General features: G+C 35.3%; 2 protein-coding genes across 3 annotated transcripts in view; both read left to right on the forward strand.

Moving 5' to 3' along the window:
- The first annotated feature begins 322 nt into the window (after positions 1–322).
- The window catches only part of LOC148953681 (annexin A13-like), a 150859-nt gene continuing 123461 nt past the window's right edge, over positions 323–27720 (forward strand). Inside the window, exons 1-2 of one of the 2 annotated variants that reach the window (XM_089086780.1) lie at positions 323–383; positions 7805–8017. In XM_089086780.1, coding sequence (XP_088942906.1) covers positions 7808–8017 — 210 coding nt within the window. In that variant the 5' untranslated portion in view covers positions 323–383; positions 7805–7807. Of the gene's footprint in view, positions 384–7768; positions 8018–27720 lie in introns of both variants that reach the window. The other variant, XM_089086781.1, reaches the window with a different exon arrangement.
- LOC148953682 (uncharacterized) lies at positions 2732–3322 on the forward strand. Its single transcript, XM_089085789.1, has one exon. It carries the CDS (start codon positions 2732–2734, stop codon positions 3320–3322), a length of 591 nt encoding a protein of 196 aa, XP_088941915.1.

Consider the following 27720-nt stretch of genomic DNA (forward strand, 5'->3'; position numbering starts at 1 on the left):
CACATCGTTCTTTACTTAGGCAGCACTAGCGCGCTGCCTATGATTCTAACGTAGGCATATACTTCCATGTTCTTTTGTCAGTTTGAAAGTTACACGAAAAATGTAGTTTCCAGCTTCACTTTCTACTTTCCGTCCGGATTTAATTTCCGAAAAAGTGTTTCCCGCCGTAAAATTCTGAATGGAAAGCTATTGCTTTTCGCCTTCATCCGCGAAAACACCTGGAAAGTGATTCCCGACAGTTGCGAAAACTGTCTCTTATGTATTTATTAGCTTAATAGATGACAGTTTTAATTGAAAATTTTAAACGAATGGAATGTGTAAACAGTGACTCATCGGCCTATATTTAAGGATCATCTGAAAATAGAATTTCAAAATAGCAATATGTAAACTGTTTTACGTGATTAAACAGGGTAGAATTGTAGTCGATGGGTATTATTGTATCTTGAAAAGTAGTTAAGCTTGATGGATTAGCTCTCAGGATTGGATTCAGACTCTCAATTAAGCTATTATTGGCTAGATTTATATCTTGGGAAGGTCATCAATAGGATGCTGATATTTTATCAGCTTGGGCAAATTCTATCTTATAAAAGAAGGCTATAACTTCCAGCAATAGAGCCAGCTTTACCAAATGAAAGTATATTGATTCCTCTACCTTTGCTAAATCCTGATTTATATAGCTTCAAAGTTAATTAAATTCAAAAAAATTCCAATTTGGCTTAACATTCTACTGTAAAAACTTTCTGTGATAAAATTAACTCCAACAATTCAAAAGACATGATGTTAAACAACATGAATTTTGCATAAAAATGCAAAAAATTGGTAATGTTTTACTTTTTTCTATTATGCTAATTAATTAAGTAAAATGTGAATGCACTTATTGATGTATCTTTTTATGCTCTTTCCTGATAGAAAAAAGTACATTGCACACACACTGGTATAAATATAGGCTAGCCTAGGGCCATTACTGGTAATAAGGAGACTTAGTAATATGATACTTTTTAGACTGATAGGCCTACATAATTTGTATTCCTGAAGTAAAACCAAAAATGGCAAACCAATTGAGCAATGTGAGATCCAGATAGACAGCTACAACCTGATAAGTAATCCCAAAACAACCAGCAGAGGTGTTGCCATATACACAACCAAATATCTCTTTGTGGAATCATGCACTGTACACCATCAAACCATATCCAGTGCTGAATTTGTTACTGTAAATATAGCAACAGGAAGTGACAGTGTCACAGTGTGTTGTGTCTACCAATCACCATCTGAAGGGGCTGATAGAAAGAAACTTGCCATTGAGGAAATAAGAGCAGAATTGACCAGGCAAGCAAAAATCCCAGAACAAGCAGTATACATTGTGGGTGACTTTAATCTGCCAGAATTAACATGGACTGCTGCAGATGTGGCCACCCATCTCTTTAAAGATGTGCTAAATGAGTGCCACCTGTCCCAATTAATCCAAGAGTCAACACATTCCAGAGATGGCCAAAAAGAAAATATTCTTGATTTGTTCCTAACCAACCGGCCTGAGACAATTATGGAAATAACAGTCACAGCACCCCTGAAGAGAAGTGACCACTGCAGCATATCAGCAGAGATTAGACTAAACTCAGCAAAGCCAAATAAATATACAAAGAAGACCATATGCAGCTAAGTACAAGAGCATGATGCAAAGTGTAGACTGGGAATGCATGAGGCTCAAAGATGATTTAAACAATCAGCTACAACTAGTCACTTACATAATCAAAGCAGGAGTTGCTTGTTGCTCAGTCACTAGCAAGAAAACAGTCCCCAAAACTCTACCAAAATTAGACCCCAATATGAAGCAACTGATTAACATTAAACAAAGGAAGTTTAAGAAATTATGAAAATTCAGGAGCAAGGAGAACAAAAAAGCATACCAACAATCTAGTAATACAGTCTGCAGTGAATCCAGAAAAGTTGAAAAGGAGCAGGAACAGTATGTTGGCCGACAAGGCAAAAACCAACCCAAAATTTTTTTGGAAACACACCAACAAAAAGCTCGCTAGTAGAACTGGAATCCCTGACCTGAAGCAAGAAAATGGCAATAAAGTCACCACCCCAGCTGAAAAAGCAGAATTACTGAGCCAGTTCTTTAGCTCAGAATACATTACCAAATCCCCAGAAGCCAGCACTACTACTGACAGCCCTGTAAGTCCAACGAATCGACCCCAGATGATGGATACTTAGGTTGGGCAAGGTGATGTGCTCAAACTACTCGGGGAAATAGATCCCAGCAAATCACCCAGACCTGACGGTATAGCAGCCAGGTGGCTGAAGGTTGATACTGAGGAGGTTACAGAGCCACTTACTCACCAGTTTGGTACATCCTTAAAGCATGGTATAGTCTCAGCTAAATGAGAATAAGCTAATGTTGTTCCCACACATAGGAAGGGGGACGAACGCAGTGCCTCCAACTACAGGTCAATAGGCCTAATTCCCAGCTCTCCAAGATTATGGAAAAACTAGTCTGCAACAAGATTATGAATTTTATATCTGAAAATTAACTGATTGGTGCAGAACAGTTTGGCTTCATGCAAGAAGCAGCTGCACAAATCAGCTCCTGGAAGTTTTAGACGAGTGGGCAACAGCCCTGGAAAGTGGCCTGAGTATTCTGGTGTTTCTGTTTGATGTTGAAAAGGCCTTTGACAAAGTCCCCCATAGCACCCTACTCTCATGACTTTGTACCTTTGGTATAAGTGAGCAGATGATTTTGTGGATATCTTCATTTCTACTTGACTGTAGCCAGATTGTTAAAGTGGAAGACATATTGTCACCAAAAGCTAGTGTACCAAGTGGCATTGTCCAGGGGAGTGTAATAGGGCCAATACTCTTCATCCTCCACATAAATAGCATAACTGAGGGTATTGTCAGCCACATCAAGCCCTTTGCAGATGACACAAAGCTTTTCAGGCCAGTGGCAAAACAAGAAAATGTAACCATCCTGCAGAGCAACATTAACATGTTGAATAGGAATCTTGAGAGCCTAGGATTAAGCTTCAATGCTAAAAAGTGCAAGACATTATGGATTGGACCCAAACCAAAAAACATTGATGACACCCTTACATTAGCAAAAACAAACACAGATCTCATTGCAAATAAGGCAAGCAGGCTGGTTGGTCTAATCAGACTGTCTTTCAGGCATTTTGACACTAAAACCTTCACCAGACTCTACAAAGCTCTTGTGCGACCAACCATTGAGTATGGAAACATTGTCTGGGGTCCCTCATACATTGGCGATGCTATCAAAATTGAAAAGGTGCAGCGACATGCTACCAAACAAAACTCCCTGGACTAAAAGAAATGACATATGAAGAGCGCCTGAAACAAATGAAGCTGCCAAGCCTAAACTATAGAAGAAAAAGAGGGGACCTGATCCAGATTTTCAACTCGAGAAAGGATCTAGATAGAACCAAGTTCGACAAATTCTTCTGTAGTCTGACTAACGTCTATACTAGGGGTAATTCTGCAAAAATCCAGAAACAAACAGCATTAACTAGACAGAGATCTTCTTTCTGGTCAGTTAGAGCAGTTTAAAGGCTAGAACTTTTTATCCAGAGAAGCATTGTCACCATCAACTCTAAACAACTTCAAAAACCATCTAGGCAAGCACCAAGAGAAAAATATGTTTATTTACAATACATAACATACAAAAGTGACATGACTTTGTGCACTGGGTGCACTATGTTGAGCCAAGATTAGAGAGTGCCACAACAGAATATGATATCCTAGTAAGAGGCTCTTTTCCTGTAAGATATTGTAGATAAAGCAATAAAAGACAATTCTTATGAAGTAAGAAACAATTCTTACCTCAAAATATGCAAAATTATGCTGGTTAACATATTATCCAAGGGGGGCACCTTTATCCTCACTATTTTCCTTGTTTTTTTTCAGTTTTACAATCACATTTTTAATATTTTATCATTTCTCCAAGTCTTGACAATCACTTTAAAACAAACACCCAAGAGCCATTGAGCTAATCTAACCTAACCTAAATTTATTAATATTAGCCTATTTATATCTTTTTGGTTGATGGCAGTAATGGTGTTTAACTTTGCTGTATAGAATATTTAAAAATAGAAAAATGCAATCAAATATGTTTATTTTTCACAATTTTGTTAAAAGTAATTGTACAACAGGGAAAATAGGGATGATAAAGGTGCTCCCCCTGGAAAATATGTTAACTAGGATTATTATGCATATTATGAAGTAAGAATTGTTTTCTTAATATGTCTCCTTATGACCAGTACTGGTCCTAAATTTATACCCCCACATTAATCTTTACATAGGTAAAGATGATTCCATTTGCTTCCTTTAGAAGTCGTATTTTTGGCCCTTAAAGTGGCACCACGTTTCTTGTACCAATAGAAAGCGGCTACCAAAAATTTAGAAAGTTACTTTAAAATAACCATAATTACTTACTCATCTTAATTATAAGAGTGCATTGCTTCACCCCTTCCCCTGATGTAAGTAATATCAACAAAGAGCTCACTATAAATATTTATCTTATTTTTTTGAATAGCACCCCTCTTTTCTTCCTGATGATTGATTTGCATTTGCTGTAAAATAATAAAGAAAGAAAGTGTCACACTTCTTGGAAAACATAATTTGAGAGATTTTGGCAATTATCCATCAGAGGCACGAGGGGGGAAATGAAACTCTTTTAGAAATCAGATAAGTAAGCATTTATGATTGTTTTGACAATTTTTTGTAACCATTTTTTAATAAGGAACAAGGTGTCACTTCAATGATCCCTTTAAAGGCTCAAGACAAGATTTGCAAACACAACAATTGCTATATTTGAAAAAAAAAACATCAAAGGATGCATCTAGTAGTGTGTTCATCTTCTACCTACTGTTCATCTAAAGTACTGGAAAAATGCTCAAAATTTACCAAACCTGAAAACTTGTATTAGGTTTTTAAGAGTAACTGTTTATGTCTTTGAGATCTATCAACTCTTAAAAAAGATAGAGACCTCTATATATCTCAAGAACTAAATATACTAAGACAAAATATTTTATATTTCACAAGTCAACAAAATTTCCCTATTTTGAGAAGAAAGGTGTAGATCCAAGTCCAACAATGTTTACAGATTTTGAATGACTACAATGCAAATCTGGATATAGGTCTCGATTTGGGGCTGTTAAAAAGGAAAAATGTTAAGAAAACACTTTGTACTTTATGTGCAATAACTATAGTCAACACATTTTGACTACAATTCCAATATACTTTACATCAAATGTGCCCCTCCCTCCTAATGTGCAAGTATATACCCCAAATTGTATATTTCCTATTTGTTCTCTGATCCTTGATTTCATCAGTGTTGATTCAATTTACAAGTGGATGAGTATATATTTGAAGTTTAGGTGGGGGAGGGTAAAATATAATGAAGTTCCAGTCAAAATATGTTAACTACCATTAATGGGCAAATTATAAAATAAGAATTTTTTTTTAACATGTTTCCTTCTCAACAGACCTAATTCTAGGCTTATATCTAAATCTGTATATTTGTCTGATAAATGGGCACATGCCCAAATCACTAACATATACAAATATATTCTTAAATATAGAAGATTATTGGTGATATTTCGATTCTTCAAGAAGGAGATTAAAAATTTGTTGATGGAAGGCTATCATAGGAGCACCAAGCGTGGTAACAGTCTGTTCTATAACCATCTCTTAAGGAATTGCTACAATAACAAAAAAGTAGTATCCTTCTATCCACCAGTCAAATTCTTTCCAACTATAATGGTTGTTGCTTCAGTGACAATTGTACCACCCCCTTCCTTTAATGGGGCAAGATGATGCTCTAAGCTATTTACAGAACTACATGAAAAAACTTTAGTAATGGAATTCTAACTTTACAATATGTTGAAAGTTTCTGCTAATTAGATTTTCATGTTTCCTTTCTTTTAAATTAAATAATAAAATGTTTGTCCTACTGGTTTCATTATTTAAAATTATACAAAGAGATGTAATGAAAAACAGTAGATAGGCTGAAAAAATGGTAAGTCAAAAGTAGGTTCATAGTCAGTGGTAACATAGATAATTTTGGGGACCACACTGCTTTTCCATGATGATAAATAAAAGTTCAAAAAGGGATAAAATCCTTTTAATTGACAGTGATTTTCACAAACAGTGATAAAACTTCACACAAAAATACTAGATATTTCAGTCACATATGCAGTGACCGTCATCAGTAGTAAAACTGTTTTACTACTGATGATGGTCACTGCATGTGTGACCAAAATATCTAGTATTTTTTGTGAAATTGTATCATTGTTTGTGAAAATCACTGTCTATTAAAAGGATTTTATTAACACAGTTGTGTTAGTTCATATAGATGCTTACATACAAATCTCAAATTGAGCCGGTTGCTCAATGGCACATTGCACATTATAGATGCTTACATACAAATCTCAATGGTTGCTCAATTGCAACCATTTGCAAAGAATATTTGGTTGGGAATTGAATGTTCCTACTCTTTTGCTATTGTAGCGTTTCTTACCGAGGAGACAATTGAACAGATTGTTATCCAAAGCTGTGTCAGTTTCTTGGGTATATTTGCTGATAATTATCTCAAAACATTATCTTGCACTGATATAAATTCTTGTTGGTAATCATCTATGCTATTCTTAAGATTATTTTCACAAAATGATTATAGGTGTTTGATGATAATGGGGGCAAGTTTCATATAGTAACGTAATTGCTTTTACAAAGAAGTTGTTCAGGCCAATTATCTGCCAAACAAGGAATAACAGGACAAATAATAACAGCTTTAATGTAGAAATCATAGAGCAAAAGTTTTTTTTAAGAAGATTGCCAGACAAAATCTGTCCATAATTTTAGGCTCATAGGCAGCTGTTTATAGAGAGGAGGGGGGGGGGGGGGAGCTGTCCATCAAGATTCTAAAAATTTTTAGATTTCATTTATAATTTCTCAATAATTTTCATACGACTACTCTTTTTTGTGTTTTACATTTGTTCTGCTCCATTTCCAAGACTAATCTCTATTTACATGCCTAAAGCAATTTTCCCTTTTTCTTTTACATGAATAACTAGATAAGTGCAAGCTAATTTTATAGTGGCCAGGACTTCTAGAAATTATGAGCACCACTGCATCTAACCAGTTTTAAAACCCCAGATTATCATGTTAACGCATTTGAATTATTTTTTTTTTAGACTTTGACTTATGAGCTTAGCTGGAGTTTGACCTATGATAAGGGAAGGGATTTGGATTTTTCTTGAGGGAGGTGGTCATTATCATAGCAAATTTCTTTTAGACCTCAAGGTGATTTACCAGTTACTGGCTTTTTAAAATATAGTTTGACTTTAAATAGAGATACTCTGACTTAAAGTTTACTTAAACACAGGAAAGATATACATTGTAAAGAACAGGCTTACATACTTGAGATTTAGAAAACTAAATCTTTGTTTTGTAAACAATATTGTAATCTTTTATATCTTTTATAATCTTTTACAATCTTTATAATCTTTTTTATATAATTCTTTTTTACAATCTTTATAATCTGTTTATAATCTTTTACAATATTTATCAGTAATAGATGACAAAAGTGCTAATTAGATAATTCTAGTGTAATGGTAGCCTGTCAGTAAGAGGTATACTACCTTATGTCATCAAATTCCTTCATTTTGCCACTTGCTCCAAAAAAAATATAGATTTAGAGCATAGCTCCCCATTTTTAATTTTTACTTTATTTTAAAATTAATTGAAATTACTTCAGAAATATTTCAAACTTGTTCCAAAAATAACCTTGTAGACAATGGATAAAAAGGATGAAAGTGAAGGGAAACTAAATGTTGATGTCACTGAATCTGGCAGCAAACCGGAAGACGTGCAACATGAATTGCCACCTTCTTATGATCAAGTTATGGATCAAGCTTCAAACGTCAGTCGCAACATTGGATGGTGTGTTGATGTTGACAGTGCTGAAGGTCCTAGCTTTCAGACATCAGCCACTCCTTGTATAAATGTGAGTTTTTCAAGCTCTTATTTCTTTTAAACTACTTAAAAAATTTTAAACTGTATATCTCAACTTCAAAGTGTGTATCTCAGTTTTTCTTTGGAAACACAAAGCCCTTATATTTTTCTATTAATATATACATGATTCAGCATCGAATTGAACAGATGAAGGGGAAACATAATTTAAGATTGAAAAACTGTTGTTAAAATTTTCAAAATCATAAGTTTTTATAAAAATACATTTTCTGTTAAAAAGTATTTCCAATTGTCAAGTATATTTTCTTATGGATAGATGTATACTTTATTTTACCTAAAAACAACTAATAAACGCAACATCATTTTGTAAAAACTAAACCACATGAAAGACAAAAGCGAAAATCACTGTCTATTAAAAGTATTTTATCTCTATTTGAACTTCTATTTAAACACAAAAGGCCTGTGGGTGGCTTTATCTTCTAACCACCTTTTAAATTAAAATTATACAGAAAATAAAGACAAAAAAAGAAATTATTATTCCTAGAAAATAAAAGAAAGGGGTTATCAATGTTTAAAAATCAAACAAACAAAATAAAAAAGTACGTTAAAAAAAATTTTTATAGCACAAATGAAACTCAGAGAGGAAAGAAAATAACAAAATGAAAAATAAAATCAAAAAAGGTGAAAAAATGAGGATTTTGTCAGCCAGTGGCGAAACATGAAGAAGAAGAAATATGCAAATATTTCGACAAGGACCTGTAACCTTATAAGAAAATCGAAATATATTTTCTTGTGATTATTATCTCTTCTAATCAGCAGTTGTACCAAACCAGTTCTGCTCAAGTCATCCTCAGGGCTATACTGTGGTGTTTATCCTCCCCATAGTATAGTGCAGACGGTTTGATATCATCTATTTCCCCTTCTTGTTTTTAGTTTTATTTTTGTGTTTTAAAGCTTTTTCCAATAGGCAATGATTAGAAGTCCTCCAAAAAAAAGTCCCCCCAGATCCCAAATCAAATTCCAGTGAAAGTGTCATAGTGAAAGATACCCATCCAGGCTGGTCAAGCACCCTTTCTCAAAGTTCTAATGATAGCTCCAATTCGGAGAATAGGACAATGATAAGTGTAGGGGCTAATGTAACCATAAACGATGATAATGGGTTTCAAGAGGTCCTCCCTAGAAGTTCTAAAAAAAGGAAAAAAATCTCCCCAATTAAAAGGATTTCCCCTTTCCCTGCCCAAGATCCTCCCTCCAAAAACTTAGGAATTTACCTTAAAATTACTCCCACTACCCCCTTTGAAATAAAAATGATCACTGCAATAAGAGTTGCAATTTTTAAATTGCTAAAATCGATGTTCTCTCTTAACATTAACCGTGATGGATCTTTGCTGTGCTAATAGCTGTAGAAGATCAGAAATCAGCAGATACAATAATTAACCTTAAATCCCTTCTGAATACCCCAATTATTGCATCTAATTGGAACCCATAAAAATCACCAACAAAAATTGTAGTTTATAATGTTCCCCCAGAGATATCTACTCAGGAGTTAAAAGAAGGCCTCTCAGATAGGGCTGGAAACACAATCCCAGTTGAGGATGTTACCCAACTTGGAAATTGATATCCCAGAAAAATTATTCCTATTTGGGCAAATCAAACCACACAAGGAATACAAACCTAAGCCTATTCAGTGTCAGAAGTGTTTAAAACTGGGACACACGACAAACAAATGCAATGAAATTCTCCAAGAGTGTAGTAATTGTAAATCTTTCCATCCTAAAGAGCTGACAACTTGCAACAACACCCAGCCTACATGCATCAATTGCAAAGGCCCACATGAATCTACAAATAAATCATTATGCCCTGCATACAAGAAAAGAGCTCTAACACTCCAAATATCAACAGAGAAGGCAATCCCATACCCCTTTGCAGCAATGGAAGCAAATGCTGCCCAACAATACCAAATAAAGCCTGTAATGAAACCAACCAAAACCCCCACGTCCCATGCCCCCAATCCAGCAAGCACCCCATCGCAAACACCATCTGCTAATCCCCCTAGCGCAAATCCCTATCAGAAGGAATCACCAAGCCAACAAGCCTCCTTGTCCGGTGAGATGAGGCCAGCCTGGCCCTCCCTCCTAAGAAGAAACAAACCAGAAACACTACCAGGAATCAATCCCTTAACCAACAAACAGGATGCACTACCAAAAATGCAATCCCCAAATATATGCTTATTCATTCTAAACTGTAATGCAGTTCAGGCCATGAACATACATCAACTACAGAAAACAAAAATTATTGCAGAATTGGCAAAAATCTACATCCCAGATGATATGCTCATTCAAGCAAAAAAAGATATTGCTTTACTTTTAACAAAGCTGAACATTGATACACAGTCATATGAAGAATAAATCAACAACACAACATTTATCAATACTCCAATGGAATGTAAGATCACTCACAGAAAATAAGCTAAATGAACTAATATCATTTATGAATAATAATTCCATTAATATTGCTTGCCTCCAGGAAACTCATTTAACCCAAAATCAACAAATTAAGTATCCGGGATATACTATCCTGAGTAAGGATAGATCTTCAGAGAGAAAAGGAGGTGGTGTAGCTTTATTAGTTAATATTAATACAAAATTCTGTGGCATCAATTTTCCAGATTTTGAAAATGATGTTGATGTAATTGGTATAAGTGTTTGGCTGAATAATTTAAAAACCTACATAATAAGCTTCTATAACCCTAATGGCCAAACTACAGATGCCAAGGATTTCTTTAATTATATAAATAATTCTAATATGTTAAAAATATCATTATTTGTGGTGATTTCAATGCCCACAGCCTTTTGTGGGGGAATAAACCAGCAAATAAAGCTGGTAAATTTATTGAGCATATGACTTCAAATAAAAATTAATTAGCTGTTGCTACCCCTCCAAACCTGAATACATATTTCAACCCCAAAAGTGGCAAATTCTCCACAATTGACCTACAAATTGTGTCTTTAAATTTTTTGAACAAAATTTACATAAATAAAATTGATAGTCTATGTACAGACCAATTTGCTATAGTTTGCTCCCTAAATGAACCTGCTGAAACTTCATCTAATAACTCCAAATATATCAACACTAAAGCGAATTGGTCTATTTTCCAAAATAAGCTAAATGATGAAATTACAAGTTTCACCCAAAGTTTATGCATTTCTAACACAACAGTTGACACACATGCTGAAGCGTTGACATCTTTACTAATAAATACAGCTAATCATGCTATCCCCAGAACAACACCTAAGAAAACATTCCCTAAAAAAATTCCTAAAGCATTGTGGACCAATGAGTGCCTAAATAAATGGAGGATAAAAAAGGCAGCTAGGACAGAATTAATAAAAAAACCATCACCTTCTGCATATATAAAAAAAATACAAGCAGAATCTAATCTAAAAAGTAATATAATATATTCCAAATATAAATACTGGAATAATTTTTCAAGTAATCTCTCCAGTGAAACGAATGAGACAATTATGAATAAAGTCATAAGCCACATATGTGGGAAAAAGACTTCCCCCAACCCACTCCTGTATGAGCTTATACATAATAATACCCATTATGACAAATCAAATAGCTCACACACATTACATAATTGGTTAAGAAATCCAGCCATGTATAGAGGTATTGCAGATGAGTATGCGAATATTCAAAAGAAGTTCCCTGTACCAGCAAAGTCTATTGCACCTACTTTCCCCCAATCCCCTCCATGGAATTGGTCATTTCCCATAATAAATACTGAATTTTCAAAATGGAATAAAGATTTAACCCCCATTGCTTTTGTCCAGAAAATATTTGCAGAACTTAATACAATTACCTATAAAATCACTTCCAAATATTTGTTGATGGGTCAAAAATGGATGAGAAGGCTGCAAGTGGTGTTTTCCTTCCTCACCTGAAAATTGCAATGGGCAAGAGATTATGTAATAATTTATCTATAATGTCTGCTGAGTTAAATTCCATAATCATAGCATTAGAACACCTTAAGCAAAACCAGTCTTTCATTGAAAATTCGAATAATATTATCATCTATTCTAACTCTTTATCAAGCCTTGAGCTGCTGGCCTCTGCTCCTCAAAATAAGTTGAACATTGACACTTATCATTGTCACAGTGGTATTGATAATTTTGCTTCAAGTGGCATAAAACTTACTTTCAGTATATTCCTAGCCACTCTGGCATAAGTGGTAATCATCAGGTTGATGAAATAGCAAAAAATGCTATAAATATTGACCAGCCAAGTGGGAGACCAATCTCCATTAGAGATATTTACCGATGGAGACTATCAGATATTAATTTTAATAAGAATAATCCTATCCTTTCCCCCTTTCCCAATAAGTATCTTTCTAAAATTTATCACAGAATTCGTTCTGGAACAAATGGACTAAATTTCCTTGCATTCTCATATAAGCTTTCTAATTCAAGTGGTTCAATTCCCCTGTCCCCTCTTTGCTGGCATTGTAATATGAATAATGAAACAATTGACCATTTGAATGTAATATGCTGACGTCTGCACAACATACCTTGCTTTCTAAACTGTTAAAATACTTCAAACACCACAAAATCCCACTATCAGCCAAGAGCCTAGCCAACTATACCTGCACACAGAGCATAGAAATCGACATCTATCATCTTATATTTGAACTCCTAGAGTCGAAAGATCTGCTGAAAGATATCTGAATATATATAATAGATATGAGGCAATCAAGCCAGTAGCTCTGTAGCCCACAGAGTGAAGCAAAAGGAAAAGGGCTAAATAGTTTTACTGAAAAGCCCGCTTGCTGTTAAATAGAAGAAGAAGACCTCCGCTGAGTCGTCTTCAGTGCTAAACAAAAAAGAAAGAAAACAAAAAGAAACCAACGAAAATCGAACCTTTCGAGGTTTACTTGTCAACGACAGAACAAAAACTAAATAAGAACCAGGTTGGAATCAATGAAAAAAAAAACTACCAAGATGATTGGGCAATAATCCTTTGTTTTGCTATTGCTTTGGCTGGCCTACAAATTCGTTATCATTTGATATGCAAATAGTTTCTTTCAAGTTATACCGGGTGAAAATATTGATTGAGTCCTTCAATCAGGGGTCTAAGAATGTATTTACATTGTAGCACAACGGGGAGGCAGTCTGTAATATATAACTTAGAGGTTTTCAGCTCCCCAAAAAGCCCATCTAAACAAACAAAACCCCATCTAAACAAACAAAACCCAGAAGAATTATCTATTAATCAGAATCCAGCGCAATGATATGTCGTTTACTAGACTTCAATTCTCCTAAGGGGTGTCAGTTCTCAAGGTTACTGTACAGCACCGTTTGCAGTCACGGTTCTGGTTACGTAAACTCGGGAAAGGCCAATCATGACATCACTATGTGGCCATGCAAGCAAGGTTTTCCTTTTGGGGATAGGAACGGAGGAAGCAGCTTATGGCAGAGCAGTGAGTGCAAACTGTCTCAAAACAGCTGAACAGCTTCAAACTTTTATACACAACCTTTCCTCGTCAGGACTTTAGTCACGGCAATGGTTTATATCTATTGAACTGCCAATTTTAAAACCTCTAAGTTTTAAAGGATATAGTGCTACATATTGGTGCATTTGTCACTAAATACTGTATACAATCCATGTAAAATGAATGTCTATTCATTTTATTCAGCTCTATTAAGAGCTATACAGTGTACCAGCTAAAAAGAAACGGCCTTTGGATGTTTTTATAGGGAAAAGGGGGGGGGGTATCTAAATCTTCACAAAAGCAACATATAGGTTGCTCCAAATGTTTTACGTTTACATGAGAAGTCTTTCAGATAAAGCTGTTGCAGCTTATGTGTTGCACCAAATGTTTTAAGTCTCCATGAAAAGTCTTTCAGATAAATGTGTTGCAGCTTATGTGTTGCTCCAGATGTTTTAAGTTTCATTGAAAAGTCTTTCAGATAAATGTGTTGCAGCTTATGTGTTGCTCCAAATGTTTTAGGTTTCCATGAAAAGTCTTTCAGATAAATGTGGAATGGGGATTTAACCCCTCTAGCCTAAGAAATACAGCCAAGGAGGGGGAGTGATAGGGTTGACTGCAGAATTATATTTTATGCTTTTTATTATGGATAAGCTGGTCAGAAATATACAGTTCAGTATTTTTAGTAGAATCTTTGCCTGCCTGAGCCCTCTTCATTTGGAGAAATATATTTGGGATAGGTATATAAAATTGGTGCTCATTAGAATGACAGGATTTTCTTATCGCAGACATAGTATTTTAATAGAATCCATTATTTTTGGAATGTTGAAGCATTGTGAAGAAAGTTGAAATTCAGTGTAGTGAAATTTACTTCATATTTAAGAAACCTTTATTTTAATGTGTAAAGGAAACTCATTTAAATGAACCCTTATTCTCAGAGCATTGTTACGCAATGCTTTGAATTTATAATAAAGGTTAGGCGGCTAGGCCGTGTTGCAGCACCCTATTGTTAAGGTTACATTGAATATTGCACTAAATACAAAATACAACTGAAATAAATAAAAATAAAGTTTTAAAAATAAAAATAAAACGATAGAAGAGAAATCCCCGAACAATGGAACTTCCATTACCTGGATGGTAAAGGTCACCAGTCTAAAATATCATATTTTTTTTTGTCTCATGGGCTGTAGATACGTGCCTACAAAATTTCAATTGAATATGGGCATATAAATCTGTAAGGCACGGGAAAAACAATTCTCTTTGTCCCGCATCCCGAATAAGGTAGCCCTAATAAAAATTCAAGTGGATTTGATTACTCTTGTGCCAAAGTCATGAAAGGGGAATATATTTCTGAACATCATTACTCTCATGTCCCATTTGCCCATTTTACTTTCCCCATAAATGTCAAGCCAATCGGCGAAAAAAGCATGCCAGCCTATATGCTGGTAATTTGGTGGCGAGGGGTAGTGTTGCAGAGACTTTTAGGCCTCTTTGTGCCTCCAATTTCACCTGCTAAACTTTTTGCAAGATTAAGTTTTAAAGAAGGTGTATGCTACCCATGTTTCTGGCAAAAAGTTGGCAGGGGTATTGGAAGGGCCATTGACCTATTTTTTACTACTCCAATCACAGGCATGTACGAAGGATATTTTTCTATGGGGGGAGGAGAACAGTAATTAAAAAGTAAACTTTATATGGCAATTTCATATGAAACCAAGAGAGGAAACGATATAATAAATGAAAAAGTTAAATCAAATCCGTGAGAAAACGAGGATTTGTCAGCCATGGCAAAATATGAAGAGGAAGAAAAAGCAAATATTTCGACAAGGACCTCCGCCAAGTCGTCTTCAGCCCTAACAAAACAACAAAACCTAACCTTTCGACATGAACTTGACAAGAGGAGAAAGATACTGAATAAAAAAAAAAAAAAAAAAGCCTGAAATCAATGAAAAAAAATTCACCAATTTGATTGAATAAGTATCATTTGCCTTGCAATAGATTTGCCTGTTTACAATTTTGGTTTAATTAAATATGCGGACAGGTTGTCTTAAATTAGACGCGGAGAAAATATTGATTGAGTCTTTTAATATGAAGTTGTTATAAACTGGACTTAAGGAAATATATCCTGTGTCTCTATTTATAGCCAAATTTCTGTTTATGTATATATCTTTTTTTATCTCAATTGCCTCTTTGAAAGATTTCGGTAGGCCATTTATAGTAGATATTAAAGTTGCCTCTTCAAAAAGAACTAAATGTCTAGGATTTTCGAAAATATGCAGGGCCAAAAGTGAATCGAAGTTGTCATTTTATTTTCAAATCTCAGGGACTTATCTATTGAAATTTTGTGTTCATGCAATCGTTCCCTTTGATGGGTCCTACCAATGTAAAATTTCCCACGTGAACACGGGACTCTGTAGACACCACTGCTCGGTATAGGGTCAGTTTTATCCTTTCCCGAGTTGAAAAAAATGTTCAACTTTTTATTCAGTTTTGAAAGAAACAGAGAAATTATGTTTTTTTTTTAAATTTCCAAGTTTGTCGCTGAGTTTAGAGATGTATGGAAAAGAGGCGAAAGTTTTGTTCTCAAATGCCGGAGTAACTGAATCAAGGGGGACGGGCTCCCTACTTTCATGTATTATCTTTTTTAATCATCTATCTAGTGTTGTCAGCTATGCCCTGGGGGCATGTGTGGTCCTTATGGAAGGAATGCTTGAATAAACTTCAGAGAGGCCTCATTTGATTGGAAATTGAAAGTTCTAGTTCACTTTTTAAGAGTCAAAAGAGATTAGAGGGCAACTAGCCCCTCCCCCACGCCCTTTTTTCCCAAATGCATCGGATTTAAATTTTGAGATACCCATTTTGTTAAAAATAGTTCAAAGATCATATGCCCTGGGGGCATAGATGATTCTTATGGAAGAGATTCTCGTATAAACTTCAGAGAGGGCTCATTTGATTGGAAATTGAAGGTTCTAGTTCATTTTTTAAGAGTCAAAAGAGATCGGAGAGCAGCTAGCCCCCCCCCCCATCCACGCCCTTTTCCCTTAAACTCATCCGATATAAATTTCGAGATAGCCATTTTTTTTTAAATAATTTAAAGATCATATAACGAAAACTCCCGAGTCAACACAACCCACCAGGGCCCGGGGGCAGGCTTTGTAAGTTATGCCCTGGGGGTTTACATGTTTCTTATGGAAGGGATGCTCGTAAAAACTTCAAAGAGGGCTCATTTTATTGGAAATTGAAAGTTCTAGTTCATTTTTTGAGAGTCAAAAAATTGGAGGATAACTATCCCCCCCTCACGCCCCTTTCTTCGCAAATGCATCCAATAAAAATTTTGAGATAGCCATTTTGTTAAAAATAGTTCAAAGTTCATATACAAAAATTCTGGTGTAGACACAACCCCCCAGGGCCCAGGGGCAGGCGTTGTAAGTTATGCCCTGGGACAATATATGATTCTTATGAAAAAGATGCTCATACAAACTTCAGAGAGGGCTCATTTGCTTGGAAATTCTTCTAGTTCAATTTTTAAGAGTCAAAAGAGATTGGACGGCAACTATCCCCTCACCACGCCCTTTTTTCCCAAATGCATCGGATAAAAATTTTGAGATAGCCAAAAAAAAAGAGTCCAAAGATCATATGCCCTGGGGGCATTTATGGTTCTTATTGAAGAGATTCTCGTATAAACTTCAGAGAGGGCTCAGTTTTTGAGAGTTCAGTTTTTGAGAGTCAAAAGAGTTCCGAGGGCAACTAGCCTCCCCTCACGCCATTTCCCCACAAACCCATCTGATAAAAATTTTTACATAGCCATTTTGTTATAAATAGTTCAAAGGTCAGATAAGAAAAATGCCGGTGTCTATACAACCTCCCCCCAGGACATGGGAGCAGCCGTTGTAAGCTATGCCCTAGGGGCATATATGATGCTTATGGAAGGGATGCTCGTATAAACTTCAGAGAGGGCTCATTTGAATGGAAATTGAAAGCTATATTTCAATTTTTAAGAGTCAAAAGATATCGGGGTGCAACTAGCCCCTCCCCCCCCCGTCCTTTCCCCAAACCACTCCGATATAAATTTTGAGATAGCCATTTTTTATATTGTTCAAAGGTCAGATTACAATAATTTCGTTGTCGACACCCCACCCCCCTGTGCCCGGAAGTAGGTGTTGTAAGTTATGTATATAGGCATATAGGGTGCTTATGAAAGGTATGCTCGTATAAACTTCAGAGAGGGCTCATTTGATCCAGTTTACTTTTTAAGAGTCAAGAGAGATCCGATGGCAACTAGCCCCTCCACGCCCTTTTTCCCCAAACCCATCCGATATCAACATTAAAATAGCCATTTTGTTAAAAGTAGTTTTAAGGTCAGATAATAAAAAACTTAGGCGTCGACGCAACCCCCTGGGGCAAGGGGTAGGTGTTGTAAGATATGAACTGGGGGGCATATATGGTTCTTATGGAAGGGATGCTCTTGTACATTTTGGAGAGGGCTCATTTGATTGGAAATTGAAATTTCTAGTTCATTTTTTAAAAGTCAAAAGAGATGTGAGGGCAACTAGTCCCACCCCCTATCCTTTTTTCCCTAAACCCATCCGATACAAATTTTGAGATATACATTTTTTTTAAATAGTTCAAACATCAGATTCAATGTAACCTTAACAATAGGGTGCTGCAACACGGCCTAGCCGCCTAGCCTTTATTATAAATTCAAAGCATTGCGTAACAATGCTCTGAGAATAAGGGTTCATTTAAATGAGTTTCCTTTACACATTAAAATAAAGGTTTCTTAAATATGAAGTAAATTTCACTACACTGAATTTCAACTTTCTTCACAATGCTTCAACATTCTAAAAATAATGGATTCTATTAAAATACTATGTCTGCGATAAGAAAATCCTGTCATTCTAATGAGCACCAATTTTATATACCTATCCCAAATATATTTCTCCAAATGAAGAGGGCTCAGGCAGGCAAAGATTCTACTAAAAATACTGAACTGTATATTTCTGACCAGCTTATCCATAATAAAAAGCATAAAATATAATTCTGCAGTCAACCCTATCACTCCCCCTCCTTGGCTGTATTTCTTAGGCTAGAGGGGTTAAATCCCCATTCCACATTTATCTGAAAGACTTTTCATGGAAACCTAAAACATTTGGAGCAACACATAAGCTGCAACACATTTATCTGAAAGACTTTTCAATGAAACTTAAAACATCTGGAGCAACACATAAGCTGCAACACATTTATCTGAAAGACTTTTCATGGAGACTTAAAACATTTGGTGCAACACATAAGCTGCAACAGATTTATCTGAAAGACTTCTAATGTAAACGTAAAACATTTGGAGCAACCTATATGTTGCTTTTTTGAAGATTTAGATACCCCCCCCCCCCCCTTCTCCCTATAAAAACATCCAAAGGCCGTTTCTTTTTAGCTGGTACACTGTATAGCTGTTAATAGAGCTGAATAAAATGAATAGACATTCATTTTACATGGATTGTATATAGTATTTAGTGACAAATGCACCAATATGTAGCACTATATCCTTTAAAACTGAGAGGTTTTAAAATTGGCAGTTCAATAGATATAAACCATTGCCGTGACTAAAGTCCTGACGAGGAAAGGCTGTGTATAAAAGTTTGAAGCTGTTCAGCTGTTTTGAGACAGTTTGCACTCTCTGCTCTGCCATAAGCTGCTTCCTCCGTTCCTATCCCCAAAAGGAAAACCTTGCTTGCATGGCCACATAGTGATGTCATGATTGGCCTTTCCCGAGTTTACGTAACCAGAACCGTGACTGCAAACGGTGCTGTACAGTAACCTTGAGGAATGACACCCCTTAGGAGAATTGAAGCCTAGTAAACGACATATCATTGCGCTGGATTCTGATTAATAGATAATTCTTCTGGGTTTTGTTTGTTTAGATGGGGTTTTGTTTGTTTAGATGGGCTTTTTGGGGACTTGGTAGGGGGCTGGGATGGGCTAGGGGGGGCTGGGTAGATCCGGGGATCTACCCAGCCCCCCCCCAGCCCGGGGGCAAGTGTTTTAAGTTATGCCCAGGAAATGTATAAGATTTTTATGTAAGGGGTGGTCGTATAAACTTCTAAGGTGGCTCATTTGATTGGACCTTGAAAGTTCTAGTTACCTTTTTATGAGTCGAAAGTTAAAGGAGGGCATCTATCCCTCCCTGCCACAAACATCCTCTTTTCCCCAATTGCATCAAATGAAGATTTTGGGATAGTCAGTTTGTTTGAAATAGTCCAACAATAAGATTACAAAACTTCGTTGTCAACATACCCCCCCCCCAGTGCCCCGGGAAGGGTTGTAACTTGCTGCGGGGGCGCATAAGCTTTTATGGTAGAGGTGGTCATATAAAATTTCGACGGGACTCAAATGATGAGACATTTGAAGTTCTAATTCACCTTTTAAGAGTCAAAAGTTATCCGATGGTGACTAGACCCCTTCCCTCCCAACCTGTTTTTCCCCAAATGCGTCCAATCGAATTTTTTACATAGCCATTTTGTTCAAAATGGACGACAGATAATATAGCAGAAACTCCAGGGATAAAAGAGCCCCTCCCCCCCAGAATCCGAGGGCAAGTGCTGTAAAATGTGCCATGGGGATATATAAGGTTTTTCATGGAAGGGATGTTCGTATAAACTTCAGAGGGGGTTTGTTTTTAAATCATAATTTCTAGTGCCCTTCTCAAGAGTCAAAAGTAATTGGAGGACAACTAGCCCCCCCCCTCCAAGGCCCTTTTCCCCAAATGTATCCAATCAAAGTTTATAGATAGCCATTTATGTGAACTATTCAAAATAGTTCAAAGGCCAAATAACTATGCTTCCGGGGTTGACCCCTTGCCACGGGGAATTGGCTCTGAGTTACGAAACCTAACCATTGTTACTTTGATACTTCTTTTTACTTTGGTACTTGGATTTAGTGATTTATGTGGTAACTTCGATTTACGGTGCAAGGGTTGTAAGTTGTACAAATTGCTTATTGTTATTTTGATACTTTTTTTTACTTTGATTCCTTTTTAACTTTGATCCTCTCTTTACTTTGATACTTTGGTATTGTTACTTTGATACTAGTTTTGATACTTTGATGAAAGTTTGATGTTGTTTTTTTAAAACAGAAAAAAAAATCTTATCTTCAAATGAAGAGTTTTTAAAAACTTGAAACTTTTGCAATAAAAGAACGAAAAAAAATTAATAAAAAAAAAAACTTTCCGGAAGCATTTTCCCAAATTCTTTCCGAAAGAATCGGGGTGTACTTCTAATGAACGGTGTCTTCACTACAAACAAGAGTTGTAGTGGAGTAAATGGGTGGTAAGTAAATTGTTTTATAAGGTTCTGGAATTTAGGATAAGAGATTGGTTAGATAAGGAGGAAATACTTAGCCCGATGCAAGCGGGATTCAGATCGACATTCAGCACTGTTGACCATATTTTTACTTTGGATATACTGAGAAGAAAATATACTAGAGGGAAAAATGGTCGGCTATTTCTCGCCTTTTTAGACCTGAAAAGAGCTTTTGACTAGGTAAATAGGAGGTTGTTAATTGAAAGTCTGTTAGAAATAGGCTTGCCGTCTTGTTTTGTAGCAGTAACATTAGATATGTATCGGAGGGTTAAACTTGTTGTGAAGGTTATGGGAAAGATTTCTAAGGTGGTTAAGTCTCATGTGGGTGTGAAACAAGGATGTACTTCATTTCCTAAGTTTTTCTCCATGTTTGTTAATTATTTAGATAATTTTATGAATTGTAATGGAACCCCTTATGTATCTTTGGATTGGTTTAGGCTATCATGCATGATATTCGGGGATGACATAGCTCTAGTGGCTGATAGTAGAGATAATCATCAGAAGCAATTAGGTATAATAAAAAATTATTTAGAAAAAGAAGGATTTAGGGTTGAGCGCTGACCAAGAAATCCAAGAGGGGGCAAGCTCATAAGGATCAGTCTATGTCTTTAAGGTTTTACTCCCAAGCTAAAGACTGTTTGGGGAAGGAGGTTTATTTTAAAGTTGGGTTGAATAAAGAGGATCCAATTCTCTTACTTAGAATTATCATTATCTTACTTAAGTGGCTACAAAGTTCTGCAAAATTAGTTTTCCTTTTTTTTATTATAATAATTGGGAGAACGGAATTCAACCACAAGTGCGACATGGATCAAGGATTGGTTGTTAGACTGTGGTTGTTTTCAGGGAGTAGGGGTTATGTACTTCTACTGAATGGTATCTTCACTACACACAAGAGTATGGTTACTGCCTGTTTCTCTAATGGCAAAAGTATAAGTCCTACTGCGTATTTGGTGCTTTACTAAAAGGAATTATGTTACAAATAGTTTCGTTTGTTCTTATTACAACATTGAAAATAAAATAAAATTCCTGTTAAACAAGACCAGGATTTACCAATAGGCCCACTAAGCTCTGTGGCTTTCACTATTCTTGAAGTTTTGGGGATTTATCTAATATTCTTGCAAAAACAGAGGAGCAAAATGGCTTGGGCCTAGAGGTGTCATAGCTTTAAACATAGCTTAGGTGAAACAAAATTTCGAGCTGGTGAGCTTTTAAGAAATGACAACATTGTATATTCAATGTTCACTTTAATACGCTAGTTCTTACCAAAACTGCTAATTTATTTTGGAATAAAAAAAATATTCTGAAATACGGAATTTTTAAAAACTTGAAACTTTGGCAATAAAAAACGAACAGAAATATTTTTAAAAAAAAAACTTCCCGAAAAAGAAGTTTCCTAAAGAAAAGTAAAGGCCATATTAAACTTAAGGTCAGAAGAAATAGAAACCTACAATAACTCAAACTCAAAACAACCAGAAATTACTATTAAAGAACAAATGAAATTCAAAACGAACAGAAATTAAATAAACAAGCATAGCAAAAAAAAAAAAAAAAAAACGACAGGTACTAAAATAAATAAATAAATGAATATCAAAATGAGTAAAGCTTAAGCTGAACATGCAAATCAAGCTTAAAACGGAAAGAAATACTTTTCTATTGAGGAAAAATGAAACCCAACACGAGTAAAAATTAAAAACAATCATAGCAAACAAACAAACAATAATGACTAATATAAATTAATTAATAAATCTTAAAACGAGTGAAACTTAAATTGAATATGCAAATCCTGCTTAAAACGAACAAAAATCTCTATAAAGAAGAGTTTGGGTTTTGCCTCCTTCTTTTACTGTAAAACTCTGAAACCTACTGCGTCATTGGCACTTTGCTGAAAACTATATGTGTCTCAAACAGTTTTGAAAAATATAAATAAAATCAAACTGAATGTTTGATATATAATGCTATTAATTGTTGAAAGATCATCAGTTCAAGATTCTATTTCACCATAATTTTATTTTCATTTTCAATGCTGCAATAACTGGAAAAGAAAATATTTGTAATATAATTCGTTTTCAGTGAATCACCAATGACGTAGTAGGCTTTAGACTTTTATTGAATAAAAAAAAATATTTAAAAAAAATGAAATTAAGGAGTGACATTAAAACTTAAAACAAACAGAAATTATTCCATATATGAAAGGATTCCATCATATGAGACTGTCCCCTCCTCAATGCCTCAAGTTTTTTTTTATCGTTTTAAAAAATAATGTTGTAGACTGAGTCGAACTTCAGCGTAAAGAGTGAGGTGTTGAGGAGGGGACAGCCCCTTTCATATACGGAATAATTTCTGTTCGTTTTAAATTTTAATATCACTCCTTACTTTCAGTTAAAAAAAACTTGTTTTTTTGTCTAATTTCTGAACGTTTTTGAATCAATGCAGCTTTGATTTTGGCTCACCGTACATGAATAATTAAAACCTAATTTGCATATTAATTTTTTTTTTTTTGGCTAAATGGCTTTCTCGAAATTTTGTTCTGACGTAACTTACGAATTAACTTACGTAACGAACTTCTATATTCGCATGTGTTTATTACGTATATTAGGGGTTTCGCCCCATAGTCAATACCTCGGTCTTTATAATAAAGTTCAAATTTTGTTCCAATTCTTTAAGAATGACCCTTAATCCCAAAGGCCGTTAACTAGAATAAATAGCTGTGATGAAAGTACAAAAAAAAATTTATAGCGTAAAGAGCGAGGTAATGAATAGAGGGCGAACCCAATATATACGTAATAATTTCTGTTCATTTTAAATTTTGATGTTGCTCCTTGAATTCAGTTGAAAAAATAGTTTTTTCTTTTATTATTTAATTTCTGATCGTTTTTTTTAAATAATGCTGGGAAATCCAGGGACCTCTTCATAGCAATGTCCCTTCCCCAATGAAAACTTCCTCTATGGAAAGATCCTCCCACGTAACCCCTGACCCCCCCCCCCCAACTACCAAACGAAAACCTCCCTGAAAACTTCTGTATATTTCCCAATAGCCAATACTATATGTAAACATTGGGCGAAGTTCATAACTTGCAGACCTTTCCCCGAGGACTGTGGGGCATTAAGTCATCCTCTTAAGACATAGCTACTGTATTTTTCGACCATGCTGAACAAAATGGCTATCTCAAAATTTTGATTGGGTGACTTTCGGAAAAAATGAATGTTGGAGGGGGCCTAGTTGCTCTCCATTTTTTTGGTCACTTAAAAAGAACACTAGAACTTTTAATTTCTGTTTGAACGAGTCCTCCCACGATATTTTAGGATCACAGGTTCGATACGATCACCCCTGGAAAAAAAAATAATAATAAACACGTATCCGTGATCTTTCTGCCAAAAATACAAAATTCCACATTTTTACAGATAGGAGCTTGAAACTTCTATAGTAGGATTCTCTGATACGCTGAATCTGATGGAGCGATTTTCATTAAACTTTTGTGACTTTTTGGGGATGGTTCCCCCTTTTTTCGAAAATGAGACAAATTTTCTCAGGCGCATAACTTTTGATGGGTAAGACTAAACTTGATGAAACTTATATATTTGAAATCAGCATAAAGATTCGGTTCTTTTGATGCATCTATTGGTATCAAAATTCCGTTTTTTAGAGTTTCAGTTACTATTGAGCCGGGTCGGACCCTGCTTACAGTTCGTTACCTCGAACTGTTTGATTACAGTTAGGGAAAGGAGCAGTATCCAAACTCTTGTTTGTAGTGAATCTATATTTTTCTGGAACAATCTTGGAAATAACTAATAAAATTTAACTGAATATAAAATTATAAAAATTATACAGAAATTTAATTCCCCAAATATGAAGCTAAAACTGGCCTCGCAACTTTAAGGATGAGGTTAGATTCTCCGAGATTTTCCGAAAACACGTGAAACATGGATGATTTCTTAGCATTTAGAGACAGAAATGACGTTTTAAGCACAAGAAACATTTTCTTCAAAGCTTAGTGACAAACATGAGAAAATCTCCAAATTGCCCAGAAATTGAAAAAACGTTGGCCAAGCTTCATATCGCTCCCTCCCCCCTGAAAACCCCTCTAATCCTGAAATAATCGAGTCAAACTCAAAACAAGCAGGAATTAAACTAAGTTGGGATCAAAACCCCCTGCCTTCCCAAGGCCAGAACAAAATTTGCGCTTTACTGAAGTTTTTACTTTCATAACTTTAATAAATCAAATAATAATAGTAGAGAGGACCCTATAACTCCCACGGGGCCCTACTGCTGCCATCTAAAATTTAGTTTAACGTTGACAGTACATAATTTATGGTTTTTGTCACTGACAATGAAAAACAGGATTTGTCTCACATTGATGGATGTTTTTTGGACGGTTATGAGTGTTAGTCAATTTATTTGTTGTTTTCATGGATGTCAACAGCAATTTATGTGTGTTTTTATGATTTTTGTCAGTGAGAATGAAAAACAGGATTTTTCTCACTTTTATGGATCCAGGAATGGGAAACAGGAAGTACATGCATCCTTTTAAACCAATCAGAGAGTCGGTTACATATCCTTCTAAGCCAAAAAGAGGGATGTTTACATATTAGCGGGGGAGGATTGGAGAGAATATAAGGAAAGGATTTTTGCTATATTTTTTTTATTAGTCTGTGAATAGAATTCAAAGGAGTGAGAAGAAGAACAGTTTGACTTTACTCATTTGGATATATTTGTGTTGATGATGATGACGAGTGGAATTTTTTTCTTATTAGAAGTTGATAGTGGAGTTGATGGCAATAATACAAAAGCACCAAACATTGCGGTGGAAATCACGAGAGGATCACGGCTTTGTCTGGAATGGGATGAAGTATATGCAAGATATGTGATATCTTTGAGCAAATTTAAAATGGAAAATCAATTATGCTTCGCTGCAAAAGTTGATATAGCACATGTGAATAGACTTCAATTTGCTTTAAGTGCATTAGTGAAACATATCAAATACAATAAACTCTATCGCTAATTGTACATGCTTAGTATTATTGTTGATGTAATTCAATAAAATTGTTTCGAAATCGAAAATGTTCCCTTTCTTTTCTGGTTAGGTTAGAATGCTAGGGCTAACGAATCATGGTTTGTCTAGAGTCAGCAGTCAGAGTGAAAGGATTGAAAAATGAATAAATTTGAGAAAGAGAGAATTAGATCAAATCTAGTGTTTATGGAAAAACGTTTGATTTTGGATGATGATTTTCTCGAGTTATCTCTTCAACGCAGGATATTCTCTCGTCAGGCACACTTGACAATATAATGAAAACTGATTCTCCCCCATTGGACTATTGTATGGAACTTTGTCGATGTGATTCAAATACTTCTACTCAATTTATTGATACATTAATTGACAAAAGAAGAATAATATCGTGGATACATTTTTGAAAACATTGCCAATGGATTCAATATAGATGGCTCCCCCCACCATTCCAAAGAGGCGACGTCACAGAGTTACTCCTCTCACATTCCTCCACCTTGAATTTATCCGTCGGCAGGGACGATCAGTTTCGTTTTAGCTGTGAGGGAGTCAACTGACATTGGAAACCAAAAAAAAAATGTTTTATACATGTCCATTGTGCGTGTACACTCTTGGCAGTTGGAGTCAATATGAGAATTGTACAATTATTGATGACTATAGTGAAAAGAGCAAATTATCTAATCCTTGTAAATTACATAGAGGCTATGCAGTACAAATTAAAGGATGTAATTCATGTCTTGAAGAGATTCGTGACTCACCCTAGAGGACATCTGTGCTCCAATTGTCACTATGATAAATGTAACCAGTGGGAGAATACTTACCCCGCTATGATTGGAAAGAATCCCAAACGTGATTTTAGTTTATTTCTACGAGATTGGTATCGACGTGGAATTAAATTATTCTGGGAGGAGGAGTCAGGTCTACGATTCAACTATTAGGGTAACAAGACAATTTGGTTTCTACGTCATCGTTTTGACGACACTGCCTATTATGACTATAAGCCAAGTGATTTTTTTTGGCAGTTACCGAATGTGATTCACCATTTGAAAACACTGTACGTGATATTGCTTCAAATAAGCAAATTGAAACTCGTGAATTTCATAATATGAATGCAAATAGTATCATTGACTATACAAAGAGATATGACAAGAATGAAGTTACATTGTACTGTAGAAAATGTGACCCTGACTTTGCAGCCAATCAAGACCAATATACAGTGAATCCAAATGATTTACCAGCATTAGTGGTTCACGACAGTTGCCTATACATCGAAGAAGAAATCTAAATTGAAAATTTAAAGACATTGTTGTATATATATATATATATATATATATATATATATATATATATATATATATATATATATATATATATATATATGCATTTTATGAATAAACAAATTCCTAAACATTTTTTAAGCACTTTACTCGTAGGGCACTGAAATCAATATTATGTAGGTCTGAGAGGATATTTTCCACTAGAAAGTCGTTTAGACGAGGATTGTCACCATAAATGTGGAGAAACTGCTTGTAAGTATAGCCACGACATCGGAACACAAAATACAGTAGTGCATGGAAGCCACAGCTTTTAGTCGTTAGATCCTGCACCCTCTTCCGATTTTGAATAATAGTTTTCCCACTGCTCTCAATATAGTTTCTGATGTGGGGTGTGTAAAATGTATAGGGTAGACCAAGAGGATCAAAAAATTCAATCGTCTTCTTTGTTTGAAAGATGCACAGCCAATGACCCGTCAGCACAGTCGACGGACTGCTATTAACAATAATTAAGCTATTGTTGACACTTTAAATTTTTCCAAGAAAGTCTGAGGGCAGACAATAGGATTTGTACTGGGACATGTAGGGGTTCATATTAAATGCATTGATTATTTGACTGG

The sequence above is a fragment of the Artemia sp. Qi Xiang Cuo genome, chromosome 3, assembly GCF_049724085.1.
Source record: "Artemia sp. Qi Xiang Cuo chromosome 3, ASM4972408v1, whole genome shotgun sequence".
Taxonomy (NCBI): Eukaryota; Metazoa; Arthropoda; class Branchiopoda; order Anostraca; family Artemiidae; genus Artemia; species Artemia sp. Qi Xiang Cuo.

Coding starts and splice junctions, on each gene's coding strand:
- LOC148953682 (XM_089085789.1), top strand. CDS start 2,732: ATGATTTTGTGGATATCTTCATTTCTACTTGACTGTAGCCAGATTGTT.